The sequence below is a fragment of the Diaporthe amygdali genome (genome assembly GCF_026229845.1).
Source record: "Diaporthe amygdali strain CAA958 chromosome Unknown NODE_6_length_1560011_cov_65_102424, whole genome shotgun sequence".
Classification (NCBI taxonomy): Eukaryota; Fungi; Ascomycota; class Sordariomycetes; order Diaporthales; family Diaporthaceae; genus Diaporthe; species Diaporthe amygdali.
In genome coordinates this window covers 1,035,401-1,050,578 of record NW_026517026.1, presented here as the reverse complement: position 1 = coordinate 1,050,578, position 15,178 = coordinate 1,035,401, and the positions used below count along the sequence as shown (strand labels likewise).

The following is a 15,178-nucleotide window of genomic DNA, read 5'->3' as shown; positions in this document are numbered from 1 at the left end:
AACGTCACATAATCGCCGTAACTCATCATCAGACTCCGAACAGCCCCTGTGAGCAGGCAAGATATTAACAGTCGCGGGGGGGGGGGGGGATCCAGGTAAGTAAAAGGGGTCTGAAAGCGGGCTGTGCGACCTTTTTCATATTGTCCATGGGCGGTGTCTACGTACGATATGTCGTGTTTTCCTTGATCTCGGCCCCTGAAAGCGTCGATCTACATAAGGGACTTGCCCCATCGCTCGTGCTCAAGTGGGTTCTCATCAGCCCTGTGGAGGCGCTTGTCAAATGAATCATACGTAGTCTACTGTAGAATACCATCACAATTCAAATTTCTATCCATAAAGACACGAAGGTGCGAATAATCGTGGTATTTTATCAAGCTTGAGGTGCCCTATATGTGGGTCGAGTGATAGCGATCTGTGAGTAGTTGAATAAGGCGGAGTGATCGTCGCCCCTTTTGACCAGGCACGGCTGAGTGCCACCAAGATATCGATCAGCCTGCTGAACGGGAGCAACGTACGGGCACCAAATCTCCCGTGCAGATCCAGGGATCCTCCTTGGTACGCGCGTGGTGGACTTGATGATCTTTGAATGACAATAAATAAATCCGATCTCTTGTCCAAATGAAGCTCTCATTTCTTCCTCTCCTTCAAGCAATCCATTCATTCCAGCCCTTGCCATCACCAACTAAACTACCTTCTTTTTGATTAAGTCACTCTTTAATCCCCGAAACTGGGCCACCAATACTCTCGCTTGAAGAACGACAGATAAACACAATCCGACCTCAACCCGTTCGAAACCACCCACACGCTTCACAATGTTCCGTATCGCCACTGCTTTGACGGCTCTTGCCGCCCTCGCCACAGCCGCTCCAGCGCCCCAAAGCTCCCGTGGTATTACCAGCGGTAGCCTGACATGGTACACTGAAGGTCTTGGCCAAGGATACACCGCTTGCGGCACTCTGAGCGCTATCACTGACGTAAGTCATCAACAACGCTTTGCTCAACTCTCGCCCCTTTTGCAATACACGGTAGCTTTTACCTCGTCCGCTACCTCAGGAATCCCTTGTAAATAGCTTTTTCTTACCATATCGACTAACTCTAATATCTTAGCACATCGCTGCCCTCTCACCAGCCGATTACGGCGAGTACGCAAACCCCAACGAAAGCCCGGTCTGCGGCAAGCAAATCCGCGTCCACGGGCCCAACGGCAACTCGGTCCTAGCCACAGTCGCAGATCGGTGCGCCGGCTGCGCTACTGGAGACGTCGATGTCACCCCTACCGTGTTCCTGGAGCTTGGCTACGCGCAGGACGTCGGCCGCGTGGCTATCGATTGGAGCTTTGAGTAAACCTGGGTAGCTCTTTGAGGTTTTCCTCGGAGGCGCTGCCATTGCTTGCAAAATTGCGATGAGAATTGCTCGGTCTAGGAGATGCATCTGAAAATGGCCGGCACGGGATGCATGGAAGTTGTTGCATAAAGAAACGCTGGGGCCATTTGGAATGAGGCTTCATGTGCCAGAAAGCATAAGTGTATTTAATGAAACGATAATGAAGCCCGAGTCTTTGTATTCGATGAAGCTTGTGGGCAAGAATTGATTGAATAAGATTGAGTGATTTTCATCACCCAAAATGCTTTGATTCTCGGGTTTTACGGTTCATAAAAGTCACCATTTAAACACTCGACACGGCCGTATGCCAAGATACAGACATGAATACGTAGAATTCGCATCACGATGTTACGACCGTTTCACTTGGATGACTAAAGGTCTGAGGTCGATGACTGGTTACACGGGCAACTTTGGGGATGCCCGATTGTGCTTTGCCATGGCCACTGTCTTCCGGCTTCTCAATGCCACCGAGAAGGCTACGGTGGCATGCCAGCCTTCTTGGTGGCATACCATGCTATTCGACGAGCCATGGCTGATAGCTTCGTTCAGCGTCTGAGGCGATCCGCAGCTATCTCCGAAAAAAACAGGATCCAAACCTTTGAACCTGCGTGAGGCAGGAGAGTGTCATGTAAGAAGTCAAGAAGGAATTCCAGATGTAATGTTTGGTGTGATCTCTTACTTTTGGGTATCGCATTCTGATTCACTCGCGAGTGACAACATCATTGGAGTATGAGAGCTAAAAGACCCAATTTCTTCAGCACTAATCTAGCAGTCTAGCCTTTTTTTTTGTAGCTTCGGTCGATTTCGCGTTTCAGAATCCTCAGACACCCTTGAGCATAGAGCCACCGTGGTTGTTCCGTTCAATGATCGAGAGCCTTCAGCAGTGAGTCACTCCAATATTTTCTGCCTGCACATTGTCACATCGAACATTGTATAATATTCCCTGTTCTCCCACTTACTGGTGAGCCACAGTTTTTGCAGAGTAACACCGGAAGTCACTGAAACTGCTAGCCACGTACCAGCGCTTAGTGACTGCTTTCATTGTCTGTTCATGTGTGGGAAACAAACATATAAAAGCTCTCAAGTTCTCAACAGTTCCAGTCAAATCCTTCACCTTCAACCCCCTATCGGTCACCAGTGTTCCTACCTTGACAAATAATTTTGCGACTCGTTTTGCGAAACTTAAACACAAAATAAACCATTCGCGACTAAAAGGAACAAGAACACCAACATGTTCTCTCCACGAGTTATCATCACCATCATTGCTTTCGCAACCAGCAGTTTCGCGACTGCTGCGCTCGAGACCGAGACTGGCTCTGGCACCAACACCACCTGCTGGTACCACAGATCCCCCTCCCCTCCCCAATTTCTCCCGTTAATTATCACATGACAAAAATCTAGAAATAGATGAATTCAGTCACTAACAAGATATGCAGGATTGGAAAACTCCATGGCCCCTGTTATGGCCATGATAACGGATGCCTTTATCAGGGAGTTCTTGTGAGTCGTCACCACTTTTCATTTTTGTCAGCCTTTTGTCTTGGCTTATTGATCAGTCCACCTCTTTCCCTAGATTAAGGGGTGGCTCATTCTTAACACGGAAATCTGAAAATTGAGCTGGGCTTGCTGAAATTTTGTTTACACGCAGGTCTCATGCAACTCGACTAGCGATCAGATGGTCTTTTCGGACTTCTGTGGAATTGATCCAGGTCACAACCCCGGTACTTGTCACTGCAACGGAGCTACAGGAGAGTCGAGTTGTTGATTCATGATATGAGGCCGAGGAAATACAGCTGACACTGCGGACGGGCTTGAACGGGAAAGTCTGAAATGGTACAGGGCACATGGGACACTGGTCAATATGTCACAAATCAGTCTTTCGTGGAAAGCGGACGTAATGGAGGATGGCGACAATCCGTCGGTGGACCGTTGCGATTGCCCATAGTCTTTCAGCATGTGTGCGAGCCTCTTTTCTTGCGAATGAACTTTTTTGGCACTTGAGTTCGTAATGCATCAGATTTGGGATCAAGCGTGATTATATTGTATCTGTTTGCTTGTTAATGACATGGCTCAATATCGTCTTCGACGTGCAGCACTCCATACAATTCATTCATGGTTGTAAATCGTAACAGCGTGATGTACCCACATTCCTTGCCTGAGAAGTCTGGTATTCTCCATTTCCAAAGCTGGTCTCATTTGGCCCGAGGAGCCGAGATCAATTACCGGCAGAGCACACAGCTTGACAGCAACTTAATGGAACGTCATACCCTGGTCATCTATGTATAGGCGTAGATGATTCCGAAGCATGCTTGACAGGATCAGGCGTAGCGCGGTAAGTTGATGTTTCAAAAGAATGTTGAAGCCAACCTGCCTATATGCTTGCTGACTTTGAACATCTTCGGTGAGGAATAAGGTCGTGTTGAGCTAGCTGGCCCAAATTAAAAGGCATGTAAAGCATTGTTATAGATATCAGAGGGTACTTTTCACTCAGCCAAAATGGTGGGAATTGCCTAACCCCGAGATGCTTTCCTGTCGTTCCAATTCCGATCGAAAACAGTCAAGCTCCTCTGGGCTGTGGGTACAACATCTAGTGCTTTCACGTTCACCCTGTCCGGTCTCTCCAGCACCCAAGCCACAGTTTCCGCAACATCATCTGCGACAAGTGGCTCGTAGCCCTCTATGAACTCCTCATACATCTCCTTGTCATGCCCAACCCTCTGCTCGTGGAAGTTCGTGGCCACTACCCCTGGTCTCACAGCGAGAACCTTGATGTCCGTTTCTTTCAGCTCATTTCTCAATATGTTCGTAAAGGCCTCCTGGGCAGCTTTGCTCGTGTGATAGACTGCCTCGCCAGGAAATGGCGGGCACTCAAGGCCGGTCACTGACGTAATGTTGATGATCTGACCACGCCCTGCAGCAAGCATACGACCCTCGTTCAGGACTGCATGAGAGGTGTAGAGAACTCCATATATATTGGTGTCAATCATGGTGGTGATGTCATTGATGTTCTGCTCAGGGAAGAGCTTAGGTGCGGCAAGAGCGAGCCCAGCATTATTAATGAGAATATCAATTGGAGCATCAAGTTGCTTGACGATGGCCTTGATCGCCTCGGTGATCTGGGAATGCTTTCCGACGTCGACGGCGAAGTAATGAACAGGGCCAGCGCCGTGGACTGCCTGAAGCTCGCTGCTTAGCTTTGCAAGCTTGTCGGAGGAGCGGGACAAGAGAACAAGTGTTGCTGATTTTCTGGCTAATTGGTAGGCGATGGCAGCACCGATGCCCATCGAGGCACCAGTTATCAAGATAACCTTCCCTGAGAGCGACATATTGGGACCGATCGAGATGAGCCCAAGAGAATTGGACAGGGAGGAAGGAAAATTTCGTACTGATAATGGCTATGAGTCGTGATGAATTGTATAAGCTAATCAATATGATCAGATACCATCTTTGAGGCTCGCTGTTGTGGGTCTGTGACGTGCGCTCGAACTCGGCCCCACTACTGTGGAATGGAATTTGTCTCAAACCCCGTTATGTCCGGGGCTGGAAACGGTACGGCGCCTATGCGCTTGCTCCGTTTCGAACCTCGAACCTCAACATTGTTTGAAGGGCAACACATTCTATGCTACACGCGCAGCTGTTGACGACTGCATAGACAAACCGATCTAGCAAACTCGACGATCACTCTGCTCGTTCAGGATCCATTTGCCAGGTACTTACTGCCGTTGGTGCGCTCCACATCCATGCACCAAGGGGGTCGGTCCCCTCGAGCGGCAATCTAGAATTTATGAATAAGTCACCTAGGGCCGAAAACTCCACACAATGTCTTCATAACAGAGCTAACTAGAGAGGTATTGTTGTAGAAAATTGCGATCAAAATTTTGCTGTCCTGAAAGGACAATCAATCTGTTCTCAATTGGTGAGACGCCAGTAATAACTCCAGTGCACACATTTAACTAACACAGTTCCGCGTAGTATAGCCATCGCACATTCTTCGTAACATTGGAAGCCTATTACTTGATTTAACTTCGTCGGGGCAATAATATTCTCTGAATGATATCAAGTGCTAGAGACAAAACGAGGCATGTAATTATGCTTGTTGTATTTCAAGGTATGCCGGCCTTCGCCATCGGCTGGTATTAGACTACATGAAAAGGCTAGCAGCACACTTTGTATGGTCAGCTGATAACGCCAGGACTATTCGGCAGCAAGTCCTTGAGAAAGGTGCGGGCCTTTGACCAAGGAGAAATAGGATCTCCTTAAGTCACCCATAATCTATTCTCGCCTCCCTTCGGCACGATTCGGCCAGTCCTGGCCCGAACTTGAAAAAGACTCCAGATGGGAATTGCCGGGCTCATTTCCCGCACCCGCGCGCGGAAAACCCGACTCAATACTACTGCTTAATGATTATAGACCAGCATACTCCGCAGCGAAATCACGGTCAACGCGTGTCCCTTGGAGCAGGGATGGGTTTTTACGCAGCCCGTGATGATGGTTATCAACTAGGAAACTGTCGTCGTTCTATGTCTTGTCTTCTACTCTCCTTCCTCCGCTTGCTACAATTTGTCACCCACGCTCCATTAATTATTAACCTCTCCTCTTTGGCCACCCTGCTGTTACAGCAGAACGTACCATAAACACTATGTGTGCCTGCATCTTGGGGCTAGCCCTGTTTGGGCTCTTTACAAGATCGTATGCTGTTCAGTTGTCGCCAGCCCCCACCGCAGCGACCATAGTCTATAGTTCCTTTGCATACACCCAGATGACCTCGGATCGATACGCCACACCTCTACCATCACCCGTTACTTTCCAAAGCTCTTATGCTCCTCCATTCAGCAATGTTTCCACGCTATTGCAGGCCAACATAACGTACACGATCTACACTTTCGATCGCAACATCACTTATAACAATGATGGAGTCTACGGCCAGAGCGCTTATGTGGCCCGTAAGCAGCTTTCGGATACAATTTTAATTCCTTTAGGGAGAAGGAAGTGCCATAAGCGTGTCCTTTTTCACTGCTTGAACCAAAGCTCTTTGTTGAGCTGCAGTTCTCGAGACAAGCACCGGGCATATAGTGGCCTTACTTCGACCTAAATTTGAATTAAACTCATTGCTCTGTGCTTTGATGGCTAACTCTAAATGATGCAGTGTGGGACAATTATACATATTCCACCGAGGCGCCTTTCACAACAACAGTCTCTCCAACTCCGATTCCGAGCAGCGAGCTCGTCTTCCCGCCAGTTCTACACAATGCACCGCAAATTGACCAGAACGCATCTCAACTGCCCCCTGATTTCGTATGGGGAGTGGCAGGCAGTGCCTGGCAGATTGAAGGCGGTCTCCAACTGGAGGGCCGTGGGCCAGGTCAGCTGGACACTATTGGAGCAATCGATAACCCTACCAGCGGGAACGACTCCAATACTGCAGATATGAACTACTTCCTTTACAAACAGGATATTGCCAGGCTGGCAGCCCTCGGGGTCCCGTATTATTCTTTCTCGATTTCTTGGAGCCGTGTCGTCCCTTTTGGCCTCGCGAATTCTCCTGTCAACACTCAGGCTCTTGAACACTATGAGGACGTCATCAGCACCTGTCTTGAATACGGTGTGACGCCTATAGTCACGCTCATGCATGTCGATAACCCCGTCCTTGTGTCTTTAGAAGATGAAACGCTTCGAGAGCATTTCCTGTACTACGCGAAACTAGTAATGACACGCTTTGCCGACCGCGTTCCGGTCTGGATCACGTTCAATGAACCCAACCTGGTGGGCTACTTCTACGGCTATACTGCTCTACCCAAGATTCTGCTGGCTCACGCCGATGTCTATCATTGGTACAAGGAAACACTAAAGGGTACGGGCCGAATTTCCACCAAGATATCCAGCACTTTGGCCCTTCCGTTGGACCCTTCAAACCCTGATGATGTAGAGGCGGCCAATCGCTATCAAGACTTCCAGCTCGGTATCATGTCAAACCCACTATATCTGGGCCAACAGTACCCAGAAATCGTCCGCAACACCTCTGGTGTCGACCTCCCAGCTCTAACAGACGACGAGATCGCCTATGTCAACGGTACGTGTGACTTCTACGCACTCGACGCCTACATCTCCCAATTTGCCTCTCCTGCTCCGGAGGGTATCTCAGCCTGCGCCTCCAACACGTCGGACCCTCTCTTCCCGACCTGCGCCACGCTCTCCAACACGCAGCTCAACGGCTGGACGATGGGCGCAAGGTCTAACGCGTATTCATATATCGCGCCGCAGTACGTCCGGCAACAACTGGGCTACGTGTGGAACACCTTCCGACCTTCGGGGCTCATGATCACCGAGTTTGGCTTCCCCGTCTACGGCGAGTACGCGCGCGCGCTCGAGGACCAGCGCCATGACCTGGAGCGCTCTCTGTACTATCAGGACTTCCTGGCCGAGGTGCTTAAGAGCATCTACGAGGATGGAGTTAATGTCATAGGCTCACTTGCGTGGAGCTTCGCGGATAACAACGAATTCGGGAGCTATGAGAACCAGTACGGGCTGCAGACTGTGAACCGGACGGATGGGCTGTTGACGAGGCATTACAAAAGGAGCATTTTTGACTTGGTGGACTTCTTCAGTGCACATATCTCTGCTCCTTGAGCACTTGCGAAAGTTTCATTCAAGTGATGTACATACTTCACGCATTGCGTGGCATGGCTAAAATTTTGGATATGCACATAGGCGTAAATATATTAGTTTTTCGGGCGCCCTCGTCTTCTCCTTGTAGAGGCCTTGCTTGTTTCCCTGATGCTAACCCTTCCTTGAGTCAAGTGGAGGCGCTTCTGCACTCATTTTCTGAGGCATTCAGCAATTGTCGCCCGCATATGCAAGAGGCCATTCAAGAAGGACCAAAATCGCCTAATGTCGCGCCCGCCCTTGCCCAGGTGCGAAAACTCGTCGTGTTGGATCCAGCAGATTCGCCGGTGTGGTCATACTGTGGATACGGCCAGTTCTCTCTGGAACTCCTGCCACTACGCTCAATGTAAGGCCATCCTTGCCTGGAGTTCTCATCCGAGGGAGGAGGCGAAGAAGAGGCAACAGTGGTGCTTCCGATATGCTCCCGGTCGAGGAGAAACGAATCGAGTTCGTTCTGGTGACAGGTAGGTCAGCTATATGAATTCCAAGAATGCACGGGAAATGGGCTAGTGATGCAGGCGAAGGCTTACCCAGTCAACGTCACCGTGTAGGGCCATATCTAGCGGATCATCCGAGTCTCGCTTCTTGGCGCGGCCAGACGAGAAAGTGTCAAGTCCAAAATCCCATGTCATAGAGAAACCTTTTCTAGCTGATGTGGTGGTCGAAGTGGCTTTGTTATTTACGGCCGACCAACAAGACGTTGGTGCTTCAGATTGCTCGGCAGGTGGATCTGCATTTGGGGGGTTCGAAGAGGATGTTGAAGAGGCTGCAGCCGCAGCGTAGCTGTAGCTGTTGTTGTTGTGTGAAGTTGTAGCCTTATCCGATGACAGGACTTTGGAGAGAATAGAATCTAGAAATTTAGTAGCGTGAGCCGACTCCTTGGAAGAACTGGCTGTTTGGCTCCATATAGTGCGTGCCCGCTTGAGGGCGGAGACCCCACGATCATGGTGATGTTGTTTACTACTGGTGGTGAAAATGGTTAATGGCCTATTTTCCGAACTCGGATCATTTGACTTACTTGTTCCCAGAGCCAGCTACCAGGTCAAGGCAAAGGCACATAGCCGCCAACAGAAAGACATGGAAACCAGCATTTGTTACCATGTATCTTTTCTCATACAGCCTACCTCCCTCGCGACTCTGCTCATCAAACTCGGCATGCAAATCCAGTAGCCGTAGCGATGCATCAGCGCATGCCTCTCTGGACCGGTCGAAGACGGCGTTTTCCCTCTGAAGGGTCAAGTATCGTCTGTGCAGTACACAGATTCCTTTGAGGTGTATGATCTCCAAAATTATGCGTCGAACTATTATGTCTGGCACGTCCGCGAAACTACTCTCTCGTATTGGCCTGTACCGCAGATTTGGTGGTATATCGTCGTGCAAGCTACGTAGATCGGTATCAAGGCAAATGACGTCGCCATATGAGGGCTGAGCAACAGCTGTGGCCTGCTTAACAATTCGGCGGAGTATATGTATCTGTCTGCCGTAGAAGATGTACGGCAGGATTGGAGTGAAGTCTGTGGCCGGCCTTGACGGTGGTAGTGATTTGCTGTACTCGCTGAATTCCTCGTCGCGCAGGTTAGAAGGCAATTGTGTATCAACATCGTCTCCGTGAACGATAGGTGGAACGCCGAGCAGGAAGCTGAAGGAAACATCCAGGTGTTCGAGCGTATACCACGTCCTTCGTCGCATTTCAGCATCAAATGGTGAGATTTTCATCTTGCTGCTTCGGTTCAGATAGGATGGATCTCGGTGATATCCCATTCTTTGAGCCAGCCGGATAGCAGTGCCGAAAGTGAGCCAACAGATTGGATCGGTGTCGCGTTTCTGCAGGACGAGGTGCATGACAAACAATAGGGCACCCTCGACAGAATACGGCTTGCCCAGAAGATGGTCACCAGCGACAAGGCAACGATATGACATGCTGCTGTATGATTCGATCCTCTTTCTAGCTTCCGCGTCTTGAATCTCTGTCGCACCTAGGCCTTCACAGCCGGCAGCTTTCGAGGCTTGTTGGAAGACCGCAGTAGAAAGAACAGCGAAGAGCGTACTTATCCACAGCGGACTTGTACTGTTCGGTTCTCTCCAGAAGGCTTCATATGCTCGCTGAAATTGTCCAGAGTGTATCGCCATAGGAATTGTGTCTACCTCAATGTCAACAAGCTGCAACATAACTCAGAGCCACGACCTGCATGGCTATCCGGATGGAAATCCTGTGTGAATCACATGGAAGATAGTTTATACATACAGACCTGTTGGAAGTAAAATGTGAGGATCTTGTCGCACTCAACCCTTGATGGCAAGCGATCCATGACTTCCTGTGTCGTGAGTGGTATTGTAGGTCCGTGGAGATCAACAGAAGTATCAGGTTGCTGCTGTTGCCCTTCTTGGGCATCACGATGCGTACCGGGTTGTGGCAGATGCTGAGAACTCGCCGACAAGTAGTCAGGGGGCTCTTCGTCGACAATTTCTTGGAGATTATGGATACACTCCAGAACAGCGGCATAGTTGGTGGCCCCAGCATATCGCCTGTTCTTGTCCTCCCTGCTCAGCTGTCCTTGGGACGAGTTCTGCTCCTGTGACTCAGCTTCATCGCTGATTGTGGTCGTATCAGCCAGCTGCTGTTCCTCTCGCGAGGCTACTGCGGCACTCGGGTCCTTCCTTGCCAGACAATTGGACTCAGTCTGCGTGATCATCACGTTGACGAGATCCTCTAATTGCTGCAACCTGATCTGCATTTGCTTCCGAGGGACAGACGGGGCATGGGTTCCCACGTTAGCGGCGCTATGGGCTCCAAAGAACTTGCACGAGATGGCGTCGCTTCGTTTCACGCAAGAAGTGCATGGTTGCTGGCGGTCGCATTTCAGTTTCCGGGTGCGACATGGTACGCACGAAACGACCTGTCTGTTGCGCTTGATCACCTTGCGGTGCGGATCTGGTGGCGTCAAGCGAAACACAGAAGTGTAATTAGATGTGTCCCCATTGTTAGGCATGGCTTAACGTATATCAACAATATATATCGACGACATCTGCCAGCACAAATCAGGGCAGGACAGGGCATGGATCTTATTATGTACTTGCCCAGAAGAGTAGTAGCCGCTCAAATGTCCGTGCCGGAGGTGGTGGAGATGAGATGGAATCAAGCAGGAGAAAATCGGGAGGGTTACAAATCGGCGTTCGGGGAATTCACACTTGGCTTCGGATTTTACGGACGGCCCGGCCGCTCTCACAGCTGGACCCAAACAAAAATCGGCAGATCTTAGGATATTTCGGCTTCTGCCGTCTTGTCCTACCAGCCGTTGTTTGCGGCATGATAATTGATGTGGTTCGTTGCCCCGAGGTTGTAAAATATGGACCGGTAGATGATGCTTCCCCACGAGTAACCGAGCGTTTGGAATCAATAAACATCTATCTATTTGGCTCACGTTTGCAGTCAGATCGGCGCAAGACATTATGCCACAGTTTCATCGTGACCGATCGCAAATTAGGCACTGGAGCCCTCAAGGAGAGATATACGCTCGTGGACCCATCTCAGGGTATGTCATTTGCATTAATAGCCGATTGCTGAACGCCCTCCCATGAGACATGCTTTTCCTAGTCGCATTTCACGTTCGAGTCCACATCGTGGGTCCCGCTTCATCAGGAATCGAGTTGAAAGCGAGCTCAGGTGAGCTTCTGCTTGATGAAAAACGACCGCAGATGGGACAGCTGCCATGCGCACGTTCCACCCAGAATCACCAGCTGGATCATCATCCATCGGACAACGCGAGAGTTTGTAGCTTCGGATTGGTCTCGAAATTCAGCTTCTCGTTCCTGGTCATGGTCATGGTCAGTCATCTGGGCTAGGTCCAATAAGCCATGGAACGGTGTGGCATACCCTTTGGAAAACCTGTTCCCTTCGAATGTCCTGAAGTCGCGAGTTAAGGTCCTTGACTCTTGACTGGATGTCCTGCAGCTTGTCCTTGTCCGAGCTCTCGATCGCGCTAGACTCTCCGATAGTCATGTCGAGGGTCAATTTAATGCCGCCATTGGGATTAGAGGTGCTGAGCCAGCCAGTCTTGCCGCTGTCGGAGGACGGAGTGAAGCAAATCTTGTGGTCGCCGGCCTCGTGCGCGGTGAACGTGTAGCGGCCGCCGGCACCACCCTTTTGCGAAACTATACGGTGGTTGTTGTCAAATAGCTCCTTTTCAAAAGGTTTGTCAGCACAGCGCATCGCATGCTTCGGAGGCTGGATGACCCACATCGACAGTGATGAAGATACTGATGCCATCATGCTTCCACCACGCATTCCTCTGATCATCGTACTCCTCGGCTGTGTAGTGCCCCACCACTAAAGTATCCTTGGGGAGTTCCTCGTAGAAGCACTTCTGGGTCGTGCCGTCGAGATAGAAGTAGAGCGCCTGGGTCACTTGAGCCAGGGAGCTCAAGCCCAGGAGAGGGAGGAAGGCCCTCATGGTATTAGCTGCCCCGGTCGATAGGGTCTAATATCTTCGCAGGCCGGTCGGCAAGCGCAAATTCGTGCGCGACAGTGGATATCTCGTCTTTCGATGACTGCGAGATTCAAGTCGGGATCGTGGGAATGATTTGGATCGCGGTCGTCGTGGTGGGTTGTAAGATGCTGTCGAGCTTGACACGCGCGCAAGGCAAGCTGTAAGCTGCTTGACAGCTAAAAGCCAAAAGAGCCACGTTCCTGCAAATCCTAGGCTAGGGGTCATTGGCGCGCCGCCCAGGATTCACAAGCTCCCTCTCGGCCGGCAGCTGCACCGTTCCTCCCCGTTACTGGTCCAAAACGGCGAAAGACACACGCACCAGTACCGTCACGTGCGCTAGCTGATCCGTGCTCCGTTCCCCTAACGTTGGAAGTTCAGTCGAGATCTTTTGAGCTGGAGGGGCGCGTCTCGATCCCGCGATTAACACTGTTCTGCATTCGTCATCAGAACAGACATCAAATTCCATCAACTCCCCGTCAAATCGGTTCGCTCCACTGTCACCTTTAGCGTTCCGCATCCTCCATGCCTCACTAAATGACTCCACCCCTTCTCCAAGGCCTGATACTCTAATATTTCCATCGTTATGGCATCCAACGACGTTCGCGACGTGCTTAATCTTCCTTCCGACGACCTCACCCCGCGACCATCCAAGAAACAAAAGATCGCAGGCCCGCGGCACAATCTCAAGGGACTGGCAAGAGAGGTCCAGAATTTGGGTGGCGACAACCCCATTGCGATCGTCCCAGAAGTTTCTCTCTACAAGAAACGTCGATTCGCTAATCGCAAACCGGCTGCGAAATGGGAGCTCAAACAGTTTAGAAACTCTGCGCGCGCTGACCAAACACTGGTTCTACGACATTGGAAACGAAAGACAGAACCTGGCCAGCCTAACGACTCGACCGACGGCGAGCCTCCGGAGGGAGAGAACAACGGAAATGGACAGGAGGGTGACAGAAAGGAAGAAGCGATCGAGGACTCGGCGTTTGCGAAATTCAACGTCAAGGTGCAGATACCTGAATACAACGATGAGCAATACAGCGCGAAGCTGCAAAGCGACGACTGGACAAAGCACGAGACCGACTACTTGATGGATCTAGTCAGAGACTACGACTTGCGCTGGCCGGTTATATGGGACCGATATGAGTACTCTCCCACGAAACCCGGGGACGTGGATATGGATGGGTCCAATTCTGCCGTGGTGCCTACTGCCAAGTCCAGGGACATGGAGGATCTCAAAACCCGGTACTACGAGGTTGCAGCCAAGATGATGGAGTTGCAGAAGGCCATTCAGTATATGACCCAACCCGAATGGGATCTACATCAAACTATGGTCAATTTCAAGCCGGATCAGGAAAGAGATCGAAAGAAGTTTGCGCTGAACTCAATGTCTCGTTCCAAGGAAGAGGCCAAGGAGGAAGAATCGCTGCTTATTGAGGTCAAACGTATAATGGCCCGCCAGGAAAGGTTCAACGAGGAGCGCAGGGAACTCTACCAGAGGCTTGAATACCCACATTCCGACCAAGACATCAATGCTTTCAAGGGAAGCGCAGGTCTCACGACACTCTTGAGCACATTACAGAATATGAGCCAGGCCAAGAAGCGCAAGCCTCTGACCGGGCCCGAGGGCACCAGTCCCGCTGTCCCTACGCCAGGCCCCAATGGTCAGCCTGCAAGCGCAACATCCGAAGCACCTCCGAGCCGACGCGAAAGCACCGCGGCACCCTCAGCTGGCATTCGCGAGTCTATCGGCGCCGAGAAGCCAGCACCAGTGGGTAACAAGAAGGGTCAACCACCACCAGAGCGGCGCAAGCTCAATGAGCAGGAAGAGCAGATCTATGGTGTCTCAACGCATGAACGTCTAGGATCAGGCCCGACCTTTAGGTATGAGCGGGTCAACAAGATATTCTCCCACAAGAGCGGCCAACAGCAGCAGCGGATACAAAATGTTCTCACCGAGCTCGACATACCTGTCCGTCTCAACATGCCGACAGCACCTGTCGTGGCAGAGTATGAGAAATTGGTCCTTGCAGTGACAGGACTTGTAGACCTGAGGAAGATGAGGGACAAGCTGGACGGCGAAATCAAGATCGAAGAAGCCAAAAAGGCCGAACGGGCCAAGGCCCGGGCTGTCCTTGGCCTGGATGGTGCCAACGATAATGCTAGTCAAGACAAGAAGGCTGACGCAGGTCCCGCTGAGACGAAGGCGGAGGACGCATCCGAGGATAAGCCCCCGAAGACCAACGGAGAGTCAGCCAGTACAGCGGCTCATGCCGATGCTGAAGCCGCTGCTGACGTCAGTGCTGACCCACAACAGGCGGGTGATGTGCCCGTGACAAATGACGACGGCGCCGCGGCGGATGGCGCTGAAGCTAATACTCCTGTCGTCAAGGAAGAGGATGGTGGCAGACCAGGCAGCAGCGGCGGTGCTGCTGGCAACAAGCGCAGCGCGAGTGTTCTCAGCACGACGTCCGACAAGAGCGCTAAGAGGCAGAGAAAGTGATGGGAAACTATGGTCACTCACGATTGATAGTGACGCGACCACTAGTCGTTGCTTTCATCCATTGTCGGTTGCACGAAATGTCATGGATAATGGAATAATTGTACCATTTTGCAGGTAGCAAGGGTCCATACAGGCTTGTTGACGA

The 15,178-nt window shown here is 51.0% G+C and overlaps 7 protein-coding genes across 7 annotated transcripts; 4 read left to right on the top strand and 3 right to left on the bottom strand.

The window, feature by feature from the left end:
* Positions 1–812: 812 nt before the first annotated feature.
* On the top strand, positions 813–1,344 carry J7T55_001074 (riboflavin aldehyde-forming enzyme; the record flags this gene model as incomplete). The annotated part of the gene is made up of 2 exons (XM_053140354.1): positions 813–974; positions 1,108–1,344. The coding sequence occupies 2 exons, from the start codon at positions 813–815 to the stop codon at positions 1,342–1,344; spliced, it is 399 nt and encodes a 132-aa protein (XP_052996721.1).
* Positions 1,345–1,687: 343 nt separating this feature from the next.
* Positions 1,688–1,939, top strand: J7T55_001073 (uncharacterized protein; the record flags this gene model as incomplete). The annotated part of the gene is made up of 1 exon (XM_053140353.1): positions 1,688–1,939. One exon carries the CDS (start codon positions 1,688–1,690, stop codon positions 1,937–1,939), a length of 252 nt encoding a protein of 83 aa, XP_052996720.1.
* A 1,954-nt stretch (positions 1,940–3,893) lies between these two features.
* J7T55_001072 (nadp-dependent l-serine l-allo-threonine dehydrogenase) lies at positions 3,894–4,709 on the bottom strand (the record flags this gene model as incomplete). Its single annotated transcript, XM_053140352.1, has 1 exon — positions 3,894–4,709. One exon carries the CDS (start codon positions 4,707–4,709, stop codon positions 3,894–3,896), a length of 816 nt encoding a protein of 271 aa, XP_052996719.1.
* Positions 4,710–6,022: 1,313 nt separating this feature from the next.
* On the top strand, positions 6,023–8,010 carry J7T55_001071 (beta-glucosidase; the record flags this gene model as incomplete). Its single annotated transcript, XM_053140351.1, has 2 exons — positions 6,023–6,326; positions 6,530–8,010. The coding sequence occupies 2 exons, from the start codon at positions 6,023–6,025 to the stop codon at positions 8,008–8,010; spliced, it is 1,785 nt and encodes a 594-aa protein (XP_052996718.1).
* A 238-nt stretch (positions 8,011–8,248) lies between these two features.
* J7T55_001070 (uncharacterized protein) lies at positions 8,249–11,036 on the bottom strand (the record flags this gene model as incomplete). Its single annotated transcript, XM_053140350.1, has 5 exons — positions 8,249–8,500; positions 8,577–8,896; positions 9,171–10,206; positions 10,296–10,863; positions 10,936–11,036. The coding sequence occupies 5 exons, from the start codon at positions 11,034–11,036 to the stop codon at positions 8,249–8,251; spliced, it is 2,277 nt and encodes a 758-aa protein (XP_052996717.1).
* Positions 11,037–11,706: 670 nt separating this feature from the next.
* J7T55_001069 (transmembrane emp24 domain-containing protein 9) lies at positions 11,707–12,497 on the bottom strand (the record flags this gene model as incomplete). Its single annotated transcript, XM_053140349.1, has 3 exons — positions 11,707–11,856; positions 11,921–12,226; positions 12,285–12,497. 3 exons carry the CDS (start codon positions 12,495–12,497, stop codon positions 11,707–11,709), a joined length of 669 nt encoding a protein of 222 aa, XP_052996716.1.
* A 619-nt stretch (positions 12,498–13,116) lies between these two features.
* On the top strand, positions 13,117–15,033 carry J7T55_001068 (swr1-complex protein 4; the record flags this gene model as incomplete). The annotated part of the gene is made up of 1 exon (XM_053140347.1): positions 13,117–15,033. One exon carries the CDS (start codon positions 13,117–13,119, stop codon positions 15,031–15,033), a length of 1,917 nt encoding a protein of 638 aa, XP_052996715.1.
* Positions 15,034–15,178: the final 145 nt, after the last annotated feature.